The 15,085-nt window shown below is 32.3% G+C and overlaps 1 protein-coding gene across 6 annotated transcripts in view; it reads right to left on the minus strand.

Annotated features, from left to right (window-relative positions):
• LOC125052882 overlaps positions 1 to 15,085 on the minus strand; it is a 122,441-nt gene that overhangs the window by 21,079 nt on the left and 86,277 nt on the right. For 5 of the 6 annotated variants that reach the window (XM_047653931.1, XM_047653933.1, XM_047653932.1 and 2 more), the window contains exons 2-3: positions 5,290 to 5,541; positions 3,598 to 3,767 (exon numbers count right to left, since the gene is read on the minus strand). In XM_047653931.1, the coding sequence (XP_047509887.1) occupies positions 3,598 to 3,767; positions 5,290 to 5,541 (422 nt within the window). The remainder of the gene's footprint in view (positions 1 to 3,597; positions 3,768 to 5,289; positions 5,542 to 15,085) is intronic. The other variant, XM_047653928.1, reaches the window with a different exon arrangement.

Genomic DNA, 15,085 nt, shown 5'->3' on the forward strand with positions numbered 1-15,085 from the left:
ATAAACTTGCTGAAACATTCATTTAATAATGGTATACATAATCTTTTCATTGAAACGTTATTCAATCGTTAACCGCGTTTTAACGGCGCGGTCGGTTAATTACTTTTAACAACGGTTACAACCGGTCCCAATTTAAGTCCGTTCGTAAAACAGATAACACGGACAGAAATGTTGGACTTTAAAAGGTGCTCAATAAAGAAGGTTAAAATTTGAAGTAGTAGTACCTTTTTGTGCAGAGTCGACATAATTCGTGAATGCTGTTTTATTATCTTGTAGTGTTAACGATAAGTTAACTCGTAAGTGTGATAATTTATCACATATCTGCCACGCCCACGAATGTTTTCTTAAAATTGTTCTTGCGGCTACAAAGGCTTACGTATTATTTTTCTGTTCGTTTAATTTTCCAAATGCTGAGCAAATAAATATATGAAATTTATGACGCAATGAAAATGTAATAACGCGCCAATTCTCATTTACCCCGTGTCATTAAAATTAAAAAGTCAATTGTCATCCATGTTCATTTGTCATAAACACGGTGCAATGATACCATAGACAACACAAACACGAATGTCAGGACACGATGAATAGAGATCACAGATAACGACAGTTAATTACGTTACATAATACAGCAGATTTAAAATGAAAATTTTAAGTTTAATTAGTTGAACCATTGTATTATACCTTAAAGTGAATGAAAATATTCAATGTTTTCGATTCACATAATCATTTTCTTTTTTAGTAGGTACCTTTGTAAATTTTAAATGCTTTTTAAGCGACTGGGTTTTCTGGAAGAAACGGCTGTAAGATCGACATTTTACATCAGCTGTTGTCGCCTTTTATTATTACCTGCTCTGTGATAATGTTTGTTTTTATTATCTGAAGCTTATAATTAATGATACTCTACATACATATAGCGTACGCAAATCATTTATAAAGATAAGGTAATGTATTAATATGTTATGGCAAATTTTTTATTACAACCTCTTGGTCAAACATATTTAAAAAAAATCCTTTAGACTCTCATATTAATTGTTACGGATGTAAGTCGTGCCGCAAATATAGTAAGTCTGTTCTGAAATTGCAAACTCATAGCTATTAGAATATTCCAAGTGTTAATTGAGTTACCAAGATCCGTCTAACTTAATATTTGTAATACGAGTTGACGTCTAATAGGAATGTTCAATTGACTAATTACAAGTTTCAGCGCATCTTCTTCTTCGAACGCAAACAAACAATCCTTATATTACTTTTTTTTTTTTTTTTTTATAAAACAGGGGGCAAACGGGCAGGATGTTACTTGTTTTTTAAGTACAACATTAATTTTAGTAGATATAGGTGAAGTCAAGCTCCTCCGATAATGGAGAAAGATAAAACTCCAAATTAAATAAATAACACCTAAGGCAGTCAAGACTTTTTAAATGTTTTTTTTTAGTTATTATATTATACATTTTTAAGGTTTTTAGGTTTATATTCAAATAATGTTATTCTTTACTAACATGCGGTTATCGCAATTCAAAAGAATTGCGATAACCGCATGCAATGTATTCTCTCTGTAAACCTAAAATGTCTTAGGGTTGCCTGGAAGAAAACGCTTGTTAGCGATAAGGCCGCTCTTTTCCTAATAACTTATGTAACCTACTTACTTTTTGTTTTTTTTTCTTTCTATATGTATAATTATGTGTATTATGGCAATGAAGGGTAAATAAATAAATGTCTGACTAGACAAATCTGTAAGAGGACTCATGATTCATAAATATTAAGTACTATTACTATGGTTGAGGTAAGGTAATGACTATTCTCTATTCTCGACACCCACATTTGTAGAAAAGATAATAAATAGTGAGTGGTATCATGTGAATATGATATTTATGACACACGCGACTCACACCCACTGATGAAATGTAGCACCTTTTATTCATATGATGCACTGTGAATTTAAATTGTTTCTTCTTGTCTACCGTCATTGAATTAATGATATATTTTAGTGAGAAACTGTATAAAATATTTGAATTTTTTTGTCCAATTTGTCTAGAATTGTAAGGTATGTCATGGTTGATTTTTATTTATTTTTAAGTGTTATATATGTCACCGTAAAATTGTAAAAACCGTTAGATTGTAATCTATCTCGCGAGATTATAAACTGTCGAAAGATTGTGAACCTCAACGAACTGCTTACAATTTAAGGTATTATTATTCGGTAGTTATATGAAATTGTTGGGAAGTAAAATTAATCTGTAATTGACCAAAGAAGTTTGAATGATAACTAAGTTAGTGTAGTACAATCTACCGAATAATAATACGTTAAATTGTAAGCAGTACGCTGAGGTTCACAATTTTTCGACAGTTTATAATCTCGCGAGATAGATTACAATCTAACGGTTTTTACAATTTTACGTTAACATATATATTGTGTTGCAGTTGTTAAGTATTGTTTTAGAACAAAAATAGATGGCATTCCACTCTGTGCTGGTCAAAGACGCACGCGCATTTTTGCAAATACAAAATCATTTTTTCGTTAGATCACAAAACCAAACCTCTGGGACCAATATTAAAATAAATATCAACACTTAGTGAGCTAAAGAATGAAAATGCTAAGTTACGAAGAGAATTATTATATAAGAGAATTATATTATTAATTATAAGAGAATTATAATATATTGTGTTGGAGTTGTTAAGTATTGTTTTAGAACAAAAATAGATGGCATTCCACTCTGTGCTGGTCAAAGACGCACGCGCATTTTTGCAAATACAAAATCATTTTTTCGTTAGATCACAAAACCAAACCTCTGGGACCAATATTAAAATAAATATCAACACTTAGTAAGCTAAAGAATGAAAATGCTAAGTTACGAAGAGAATTGTGTCACTCAGAATAATAAATCGGGCTAAAGGAAAATTCTCCGAATGCAATTCAACGCTAAAACTATTTCCGAATTCTGTCGCTCGATTTCAATTTAGATAATCCATTACACAACGTCGAACCTTATCTAACTAGCACACCTGTTAAAATCTACGTAATTTATGCTATTGTGTTCTCAGGACTATTGCGTTATGAAAGCCGTTTATTAAAATGGAATTTTTCATACAAAAAGTTATCTTTTGATAGTTGTTTTAATTAAAAACTCTTGTAATAAATTCTTTACATTTAAGGAAAACATGTTTAAGCCAACATTATGCTGTTAGATTTAAATCTACGTTAATGAAGAAATTAACACATTCTAGGTTCAAAGTTTCTATTTACATTTTCTAAAGATTATTTCTTTAAGATTTAATAAACATAATACATATATTTATGCGCGTTTGTTTTGGGTTTCTTTTCCCATACATTTGTTTGATATAAATGATAGTGAACCTATCTATATAGTGGACGCTATGGTTTCCAAACTAAGTTATACTCTAACATGGTTTATCATATTAGTGTTGAATTCCCATCATCTGGGGAAGGTTTCAGTGTTAATATTTTTCGTAGATTAATCCGTCATCAGTCTCTCATATCGACCAATCCCAAACAATTAAATTGTTTCGCCGGGAATAAATCCAATAACTTCGAATGAGTGTAAGCCTTCAAGCCAGTATTTTATTGGTTTCTAATTTTACCTTTGATAGTTGTGTTGCTGGTTATGCATCAAAGGTTGCGATGGCTGAGCAAGCAGCAATTGCTTTTGCTGCTGCTGCCTCTGCAACATCTGCTTCCCAAAAACGCCGTAACCGAAACCATAGATCTCATCCTCTTCCTTGTCCGTCAAGCAGCTTGAAGGCTGAAAAGACTTTTTATATTAATTTTAAAGAAGAAGACACTAACGGTTGAATCTTCGATTGATGTTACTCAGGTCATTCAAGATCGACTGTATTATTTTATTACTGTATCAGATAGTGCTTGCGTGTTTCTCCTGATGGTGGATTGTGTAGTGATAGCGGAACATGGTACCTTTACGTTACACATAGACATAGACTAATAAATTGTGTTTGCATTTTTTACAAACAAAAACACAAACACACAAAATAACAATAATTAAAGAAAAAATTAAATGAGAGATATCAAAAACAATTTAAAAAAATCAAACAAAATCCCTTTTCCAATTCGGTTCGTTTCAAGTGTGTAATGCGTGTGTGATGTGGCTGTAATTGGCCCTGGCTTAGCATTATGCTGAGGAGCAGAATGTTCCACAGCGCTGGTCATTCTGCCAGAGACCACAGCAACTAGTTTGCGCCTCATAGTTATATTTCCATGGTTGAACCAAACTAGAATGGAATTCTATTTTCAAAATGTGTTTAAAATGTAACAAAATGTAGTCTTGAAAATGTTGTAAAAGAGTTTGGCACAGTCTAGTTTGTAAAAGCACTTCAGATAGATACTCGGTACACAAGTTTATCAGTGTGACTAATTGCATTTGCCAATTACCCGTATCGCTAAATTCCATTCGAGCAATGAGTTCTATCAACGAAGTAATAAATTTTACGTTAAATAGTCGTAATTTATTGATAAGAAACAGTTACGGATATTTGTCGTCCGTTTGAATAAAAGTTGCTTCCGTGTTAACTGTTCGCATTTTAGGACACATTTAGTAGTGTTTAAATTTATATAGTTACTAGCTGACCCGGCAAACGTTTTGCCATGTATATTATTTCTAGGAAACTTTTTTTTAGTTCAATAAAAATAACTATCTACTATGATCAAAAATAGGGATTCGTCGTAGAGGGTTGACAATTAAGGGTTGTACTTATTGCTGTATCATAAATTTAAAAAAAATTTTTTTGTCTAAAAACTAAAAACTTTGGGGGATGAATATTAGATGTTGTCCGATTCTCAGACTTACTGAACATGCATAAATAATTTATAAGAATCGGTCGAGCCGTTTCGGAGGAGTATGGGAACGAACATTGCCACACGACAATAATTAGTTATTCGACCGTAAGAGAGCAAATGAACTACTATGAGTATGGATTGAATTAATTTTAAGTACAAAAGTCTAACAAAGCATTCCTTTATTATTAATTGGATGTTGGCTTTTGTCTGCGATTAGTCAAGAAAGGTGCTCTGCTTGTGTTGCTTTATTATGACATCCCAACTTCTTTTCAGACGATGCGTAGGCTACTAAATGCGACCTCACTCCATCGATGATAGATTATATCTATTGATTGGGATCTTATCTTTTATTAACCTTTTTTCTTGATAGACAAAACAAATACCGTATATCGTGTACATTTATTTGTCACAGGTGGCTTATAAACAGTGTAAAGAGTTCTGTTTTTAACTATACATTATCAATAAATTAATTGTTTACTCACAGAGTACTTTCCAGGAACGTAGATCGGTTGCGAATGTGATGTGGTCAGGTTGTTGAGGGCCAATGAACCCGGACTAGCCGAGGGCGGGGTTTGGGGGGTGCCAGGCCCTCCGATAACTCGCATCCTTGGTGACATCTCTTCCCATTCGTGCCTCCGTAATTCCTCAAGATGGTCGAGAACATCGCCGTAGTGGGTTGAGAAGAGGTCAGCGTACCGGGATGCAAGGCCTTCAAGATATCCTCGGTCACCATCCTATCAACAAAATAGATGGTGTTAGAGCAGTGAAATTCTATGTTTAAAATAGTACATTTTGTTATTGCGACATAATTGAGAATTTATTTAACGAAATAAAATTATTTTCATTTTATGTTGATTTATTTAACGACATTTTAAATGTAAAACGATGACACGGTTCGTTTAATTGTGATTGGTCACAGTATAAATTTTGTCACAACCATATTTATGTCATGAAGTTTAATTATTATTATCTCTAGTTCAACACGCGTTGCACACGTCATGATACTACGATATTATATTCGTTTGTCCAAGACCAATCAAATGCGGGTTTCTTCCTTCATCTTCACCTGGATTTTTATCAGTGTAGCATTATAGTAACTATTGTCTTACATAATTTTAATAAATATCTATTATATTATTTTGGTTTACACAAGTACCAAAATAATATAATAGAGTTGCTTTTTAATACAACAACAACGGATTGGAACACGAGCTAATTAAGAAAATACCTAAAAACCCGGCAACACACTTGCGAGCCTTCTGACAAGTGAGTGTCCATAGGCGGACTATCACGTAACATCATGTGAGCCCGTTTGGCCCTGTTCTAAAAAAAAAACTAATATTTATTAGATTAAAACATCCAGACATAATCGGTGTGGTTTATATGTTTCAAATTAATTATTGTATTAACATTTCGAATGTTTTACAGAAATCGCAGTCAGCGAAAGATAGAAAGAATTGAGAATTTTTGCTTGCAATCCGCTAAAGAAGCCTCATATATAATTATTATATTTTTAAGGACTGGAGATAACTCTATCCCTTAAAAATTGACTAGTTTTTAAAACAATATTTTTTTTATAAAACTTGAAATCTAATTATATATTCTATTCAAAGAAACATATTCAAAACTGTACAAGAAATTATACACTCTCCTGAATATATAAAATTAGATGAACAAAGTACAAAAGAAACTTCTATTACATCGGCAACAAAAGAACAAGCGTACCACGAAACTTGATTGTCAAAAGAAAATCTTCAAGAAACAGAAATTTCATCACAACTAATTTAATTAGGAACAGAAGCAATTTTCAACGGGAAAATTAGTATATAGCACCTACAGGCCTATTCCGTCACTACCACGCAATTTTCGAAAGAAAAAGGGCAATTAAAATCGGCTGAATTATGTAAGGGATTACAAATTGGGAATGTTTAACCTTTTATAATTAAACAAAAGTAAGGATAATCTGTATAATGGGTTGTTAACATTGATAAATTGTTTGAATTGTTCCTTTATTTAACACCACAGTACTATAATTCAGGATTATCAGGAAACTTAACTTCCGAGAAACGAAGTGTAGGTTCTGTAATTAATTACTTGAAGTACCTAAGTGTAAATGAATCACGATCATTACGGTTTGGTTGAAAATAAAAAAGTGCGTGCGTACACCATGTCAGAAGTCTTCTTTGGAAAACTATTTTTTAACTCTTGTTCATATTTAGACTTAGAGGGAGGAAAAATGGAAGATGTTAGGAATTTAATTGTCATTAAAATATTAAGTGTCGAAAATTAATACAAATAATAAATTTAATTTTTTAAATTTATTTCTTCGATAGTAAAACACGTGGCATTTTAATTTACAATTCGTCATTTGAGATTTCAATTAATTATTATGCATAAAACATAAAATACTAATATTTCATAAATTCTCTTTACGAAATTTTAATTCGCCCTTCTCACTCTCTCTCAATCGGTCTCAATCATTCTCTCCCTTTCATTCGACAAAACGCTGCACGTCTTCGTGACGTTTTTTTTTAAAATTGTACCCTCATGCGCCTAAAGAAGTTTCACTTTAAAAATATTTTAAAATTTTCGTCCTTATTCCATTAATATGGTTTATATTATCCATGGAACAAACCACAAGTTGAGAATCTTTTTTATCATTGGTACATTCAAACTCCGAACTAATAACGTAACTCCATTAAACTTTTTCTCAGCAAAATCGTCCGGGATTTGAATTACACGTTTACAACTAATGATGTAGAGATTTGGATTATAGGGATACAAACAAATGAATTAATTAGCTGCATATACAATACCGTTGAACAACAACAGCTCCACTTCAATCTAGAGTATTCAAACGCCTTGTAAACAATGTATCAACTAAGTAATTGCATGCTGTAAGTAAACACGATTCCTCTAGGCGCTGTTCTATTAATGGCTAGGTCACACGTGCGAGCTGTGTTCATCATAGATTGTCACACCTTTACATAACATGTCACGATATTTAACACAGTTTTGCATAAACACTTGAGCAGTGTTTGCCTAGTGGCTTCAGCGTGCAACTCTCATACCTGAGGTTGCAGGTTCGATCCCCGGCTGTACATCAATGGACTTTCTTTCTATGTGCGCATTTAACATTTGCTCGAACGGTGAAGGAAAACATCGTGACGAAACCGACATGTCTTAGACCCAAAAAGTCGACGGCGTGTGCCAGGCACTGGAGACTAATCACCTACTTGCCTATTAATTAGATTTAAAAATGATCATGAAACAGATTTAGAAATCTGAGGCGAAGACCTAAATAAACATTTTGTAGTGCCTCTTGCCTAAACACTGCAATCAGAATTATGTAATCAGGGCATAATATTAACTTTAATTAGAGCAAATGGTGGTAATTGGTAAATCTGATTCTAATAAAGTTTATAATTGTAATATTAAATTCAGTTTTAACCGATATTTTAGCACCTACCAAAATCTTACCTTCAGTCAAAATAGTCAGCAATGTATATAACATAATAAACCTCTCAATATCTTTATTTAAAAAGATTATACTTGTAAAAAATTCAACACATCAAGCATTAAACAAACGAAAATATGAAATGCATATCGCCGTAAATATATTTATTTTTCATAAGAACCCTGACCGCTGTCATGTTCATCTTAAATTATTTGTCTGGTAACTGTACCGTAATAAGCACATAATTTATGACAAATATATTTTACAGTTGTTAAAACAAATACATCAGAAAACGCTTAAAGAACGATGTTGACCTGAAGTGAAAGTTAATAACGCGAGACAAGCCAAGTCGTTACTCGCGGAAGGCCAGAAAGTACATAAATAAACAAAAACGAAATAATCTTGCTCGCAAACGAACTCTTTCATTAAGACTTGGTCCAAAGACATGCTCCTCGGGCAAGTAATTCCCTGGTACTCTTGAATAAACATTGCAAATGCCGAGTGATCGCTCGAAGACGGTGACTTTAGTCTTAAATATACAAACAAGCATTAATTCATATACCCTCCAACGTTATTAAAAATTCAAATGATATTTTCTATCCGACATATTTTTACCCTATTGAAACAGCTCTTCTGACGACATAACAAATCCGAGCACGAATGTTTGAAATTGTTATTGTGGTCGCTTGATCTACAAATAACTCGTGACGACTGGACGGTGGCTTTCTTGAATGAATTGTCAGATGAACAAAGAGGGTAAATGAAAGAACATAGACGCACAGGATGCGATCCATCAAGCCAAAAAAGAATCGGCACCAAGCCAGTAGAAGCACTTAGAATTCAACCAGCGGTCGCGCGTCGACTCAAAGATGGCTCCGAGTTTATTTCCATTTTTAAATGAGAGCGGCTGAGAGCTTTGTCGGCTGTGAGTTTGTGCTTTGCGTTTTAAGTGGATTAAATCGCTCTACGCTCGTAAACCGACAAGTACTTCAGCTAAGAATTCAAGTAACCGTTCGACTTTTGCATGAGAAAGTGCTGAAGGATGGCTACTTCGCACTTAGGTTAGCTTATTTATATTGTGTCTAGTGTCCGTCAACACATTAGCTTTGCCATTCAATGAAATGAACTTCTTAACTTCACTTAAAGCTTTCGTCTTTTGTTTTTTAACTTGAGATATAAAGTGAACAATGATAAACGTAATATTTTTCTAAGCTATTCGTTATCTATCTGCCGTATTATAACCGTGTCTCGGTTACCGAATGAAGAATAGTCCTTCCGGGAAATATAGCGACGTATAAATTCTGTTCATGTTCAAAAATTCTGAATTGTCTCACTAATAGAAGTTCGTTTTATTCACTTTCGTATATCTTGGCTGACGAAAATCATCGAATAATATGTGCTAAGATAACAAAAAAACATATATAACCTCAAAATATTTAACAATAAACACTAAACAAAGATCAAGTAACATTTTCCTCTCTGCTGCAAAATAATTTTAATTTACAATTGCAGCCAAAAGTTCCGGAATAATAAAATTAAATAGGATGAAAAACGCTTCAGGAGTACCCTTTGTTATCCTTTTGCTTTTCTTGTTTGTCTACCGAGCACCTTTATTGTACCTCGATTTATTTTGTTTTGTTGCATGCGTTATTTCAAGATCGCACTGGTAGCACTAATTCTGATTTCGCTTAAGATTTTATCGCATAAGAAGTCCACATGCGCTCGTGATTATATTAATACTTTGCGTTAAATATTTCATAGTGATAAAAACGATAAAATGCATTTGATATATAAATATGGGCTCATTTGTTTATAGCTTATCTGCAGAAATATTAGAAAGAATGTACAATGGTTATGCAATGATGAAGTTCAATTTGTAGTATAAAAAAATAAGTTAAATATCATCCTGCATAAAATTAATTAATGTAATTCTAGCTATGAATGAAATTATTTATTCCGTGAATTTTGAATTGGAAAAGCAGAGTTATAATTAGGTATGTGAATTTGTAACATGCGTGTGATATTATTTATGTAATTTCTCACGATTCAATGTAAAACATTTGCTCCCACATAACTTGAAGTCTAATGCAATAACTGTAAAAATAATAGTCACATTCAATTCAGCTTTGTTCTTAACTTTCCTATTCTCCGGCTGCATTCAGGACTATTTTAGTTTTGTGATCTCTTAATAGTTTGCAATAAGAATGAACACTATGCAATAATATTATTTCGCGTGACTTGGTACTACTTTTGTAATTGGACCGTTAAGCTTTTAATTGTTATAAATGTTGCATTAGCTATAACGTAACCAACATATGCGGGATATGTTTAATTGGCATATATATATACTTTTCTTAGGTAAGTACCTTAAATAAATCATACATCACTTGCATTTAAAACTAACAATAAAAAGTCTATTTAACTTTTTATACGCTACGTTATGGGAAAATTTTGTGTTAATAAAAAAAACGTTCATAGCATGCCACCCATGGACACTATCAATGCCAGAGGGCTCGCGAGTGCGTTGCCGGCCTTTGGAAGATAATTTTTATTATTTAAAAAAACACAGATATACATCCAAATATTGTGCTTAGTAGAATAAGATACCAATTTATCTCTCTGTACAAAATTAATTCAAGTAAAACAGTTTTATAACTGTTTTTCTTCTAGAAATAGAAACCAGGACCTTCGGTTTCGGAGTAAGGTTTCCAAACCCATTCAAAATATCTGATAAAAACCAATCAAACTGGTATAAAATTAACTGCATTAATACTAACGGACAAATAAAAACACAATAGCAAATGACAACATCGTTGACACACAACTCATTCCCCTTCAAGTCTGCCCTTTTTCGATTCGTAAAAAATGTCGTCCCAACCCATTCTCGATAGTAGATTCATGTTCATCAACTTCATAAATAAATAACTCGAGTGCAATGACCTCAGTCCACAATAGTTATAGTGCGACAACCGGACAGGCATTCTTACAAAAGGACCACGGCAAGATGTCAACCAACACTGGTATAGTTATTAAAATAATTATACTTAGAAGCGCATTGTAGGGTTTAAAGCATTTTATTTGCATGGACGCTTAGTTATACAGAATTAATGAAGCTATTATGTAAAAATTTAAACGTAAATATAGAAAACTCGGTAGAACAATGTCGGATTTGAAAAAAATCCAAAATCCACATTTTATCATATTTGGATACTACATTGACTAAATATTACGGCTACATTAAAAAAAATCCAGGTGTTTTTAATTTCAAATTAATCAGTCGGTGAAGTGACTGATAAGATAGAAACATGTGATTTTTCTAGAAAACTGTGTAATTTAATGTTATTATTTGTATTTTATTTCACAACAAACCCTTTAGTTTGCTTGTATGCCAATTTTCTTAATAACAGAATATTATTATTAATTAAAATAGTTATGACAAAAACTAACATCGTTATATTATTTTTAAATGGCTGCCCTGTAAAGTTTACGATTTGTCTGATCCGTCACTATTCTACGACTATGACGATATACTTTACATATATTGTAATAAAAAGCTTAAGAAACAAAAAATTATCAATAATACAATTATAACAATTAATACGCCATTGATAGTTTTATCAGCAGCCGAGTAATGCAGTCAACTTCACTTAGAACCATTTTACAATGTCAAGGTTAGTGGTGATTAATTAAAAGACTAATTACGTATTAAATGAGGAAATTAGCTTAATTAAAATGTATCCTAATTACTCCAACAACATTACTCCATAATATATTCTTTATATACTTAAATTAAAAATGACCGTCTTAAAAATCTTTTATGTTATCAGGTAATTATTCGCTTTTTAATAAACAAAGAATCTCTTTTGTCTACCGAACTTTTTCTCAAATATGAAACAACAACTCTCTCATGAATCACGCGAATTCTCAAAGTAAAATACATCTTCCATTTAATTACGAAATCGTTTAGCGAACAAGAAAACAATTTATATACCCATTACACAAACTACAATCAGATTAAAATGCATGCGAAAACTTGGAATTTACTGAGTGGCCTTCAATTAAACTTGTTGTAATGAAACCAAGGAAAAACGGGCTAAATTGCCATGGTGGAGAGTAAAATTACCAAGTTTTGCAATTTATCCTTATTTTAAAGTAGGTAAAGTTCGATGGCGCGAAGAGATCGGATCGATTTTTTAAAGTGCTTTAAAGCTTGGAAATTTTTGCAATTTGGATGAAATATTTACTAAATTCACCATTCAACCAAAGTGGTTGATTAGTAAACAAGTATGGGGCAATCGGAAGGTTCGATATCTGGTGAAATTCTTGAATGTGGTTGTAAACGCCTGATCACATTTGCATATCCAATACAGACGCCATTATTCTAGTCTGTTACGTAACTTCAAAGTATCATCTAATTAAATATTATCATAAATAAAAAATAAATAAATCAGCGGCGTACAACCTTTTTAGGTCTGTTAAGATTATTTCTCAATCTATTAGGCAAGTAGGCGATCAGCCGCAGTTGGGTCTCAGGCAAGCCGTTTTCCTTCACCGTTAGAGCGAATGTTTAATGCGCACTAGAAAGAAAGTCCATTGGTGCAGAGCCGGGGATCGAACCTACGACAGGGATGAGAGGGGACGCTGAAGCCACTAGGCCAACATTGCTCTCATTGTCATATATTATATATATGTCACCGAAAATTGTAAACACCGTTAGATTGTAATCTATCTCGCGAGATTGTAAAATGTCGAAAGATTGTGAACCTCAACAAACTGCTTACAATTTAACGTATTATTATTCGGTAGATTGTAATCTTCTTGAAGTGCATTCAGTTAATTTGACTGATACCCGTGTTTCATTCCTAACTCTATGGACATAGAACGGTCTACTATAAAACCGACCAATCAGGGACAGTTAACAATTTGACAATTTTAAGCTTGTAATTTGACGGCTTTACTTCGATAGATAATCTATCAATCTATCGAATAATAATACGTTAAATTGTAAGCAGTATGTTGAGTTCATAATCTTTCGACAGTTTACAATCTCGCGAGATTGACTACAATCTAACGGTGTTTACAATTTTACGGTGACATATATACATTAAATTAGTAATATAAACTTTTATTCAAGATGAAATCACCAAGTATGTAAATATGTAGCTTAATAACGATAAACAATATATGGTATCTTACGTATAATTAAAAATATAGCTACCCGAGCGGGTATTGGAAGCGCGTAGTAAATATTTTAAAAACTAACCTGAGCTTTTTGAACAATAGTGAAGCAAGAATTGTTCTATAAATTACAATCGACGTATCGTATTCATCGTTTCTCAGATTGAAAATCGAACGCTTTAGGAAAAATAAAATGGCATTCGCACAACAATAATGGCGTGCCGCTTCTGAGATATTATTATGGTGATTAAATTATATATTCACTTGTACGTGTGTCGCTCAATCATGGAGTTGGGCTTTAGATTAAACCACTTGCTTACAGAGTTTGGAAATCGGCTGATAGTTAAGTCTTTTGTCCGGTGTAAGGTGATTTATCTAATATATAAAATTCTCGTGTCACAATGTTAGTTACCATATTCCTCCGAAACGGCTTGACCGATTTTTATCAAATTTTATATGCATATTCAGTAGGTCTGAGAATCGGCTACTGTCTATTTTTCATAAGTGATAAGTGATAAGGGGTTTCCCCCAAAAAATATATTTTTTTATTTTTTGGACAATTTTGTTAGTTTTAATTTTTTTATGATACAGCATACAAAAATACATACAACCCCTAATTTTCACCCCTCTACGATCAACCCCTATTTTGTATTATAGTAGATAGTTATCTTTATTGAACTAAAAAAATGTTTCCTAGAAATAATATACATGGCAAAACGACGTTTGCCAGGTCAGCTAGTAAAGAATATAATAATATTATTATTATGTTGTTCATATATAAAGAAAATGATCAACGATATGTGAGACCATATAGGGTTGTATCTCCACTGTGTTATTATTAATTTTATTATATTTTATAGCTTCTTAAAAATGTTTTAAAACCGCACCAAATGATCAAAGACGGAATGTCATTTTTACGGTTTTACCTCAAGTTTAGTATATCTTTAAACGGTCATAAATAAGATTTTTTTATTTATATACGTGACGCACTAAATGTTATTGAATGAGATATCATGTTGTCTATAAATAAGCCGCTCAGTAATTTAAAATAATATAAATAAGATAACAGTGTGTCTTCAATAAGTTTCGAAGCAACAATTGTAACTAAAATTAAAGGGCTTTATGTAGAAGGAAATGGCTCAAACTTGTTCCCGTTGGAGATTTTAATGCGGGGTTGCTTTTTTATTCATTCTTAATTTTTTAGTTTATATAAATATTAATTGTACATTGAAACGATTGTGCTATTATTTTTACATATTGCGTTAATTCCTATCCAACAAAAATATTTATTAAAATATATTTGTTTCATTAAATTCGATTTAGTTTCTCAAAATCAGTCTAATAGAACTATCATCTATCTCTTTTCATCGCAACATTAACGTAATTTGACCGAAAGAGACGAAAGTCTTGTTTATATTCAATAGGTTGGTCCAGCTATTTATATTATAAGACAAACATCGCATCAGAATATACTAAAGACTCAAATGGGATAAATTTTTTTCCATTATTTTAGTCCAGTGTCAGGTTTGCTCAGGACGAGGTTCATGTTTAATTGAGCAAGCGAAGGGATTGACAATGACGAATTACTTATTCTGTGATTTATAAAAAGAGCCCTTTAAAGCTAATGGAAGATAATTTGATGA

This window comes from Pieris napi, chromosome 10, assembly GCF_905475465.1.
Source record: "Pieris napi chromosome 10, ilPieNapi1.2, whole genome shotgun sequence".
In the NCBI taxonomy this organism is placed as follows: Eukaryota; Metazoa; Arthropoda; class Insecta; order Lepidoptera; family Pieridae; genus Pieris; species Pieris napi.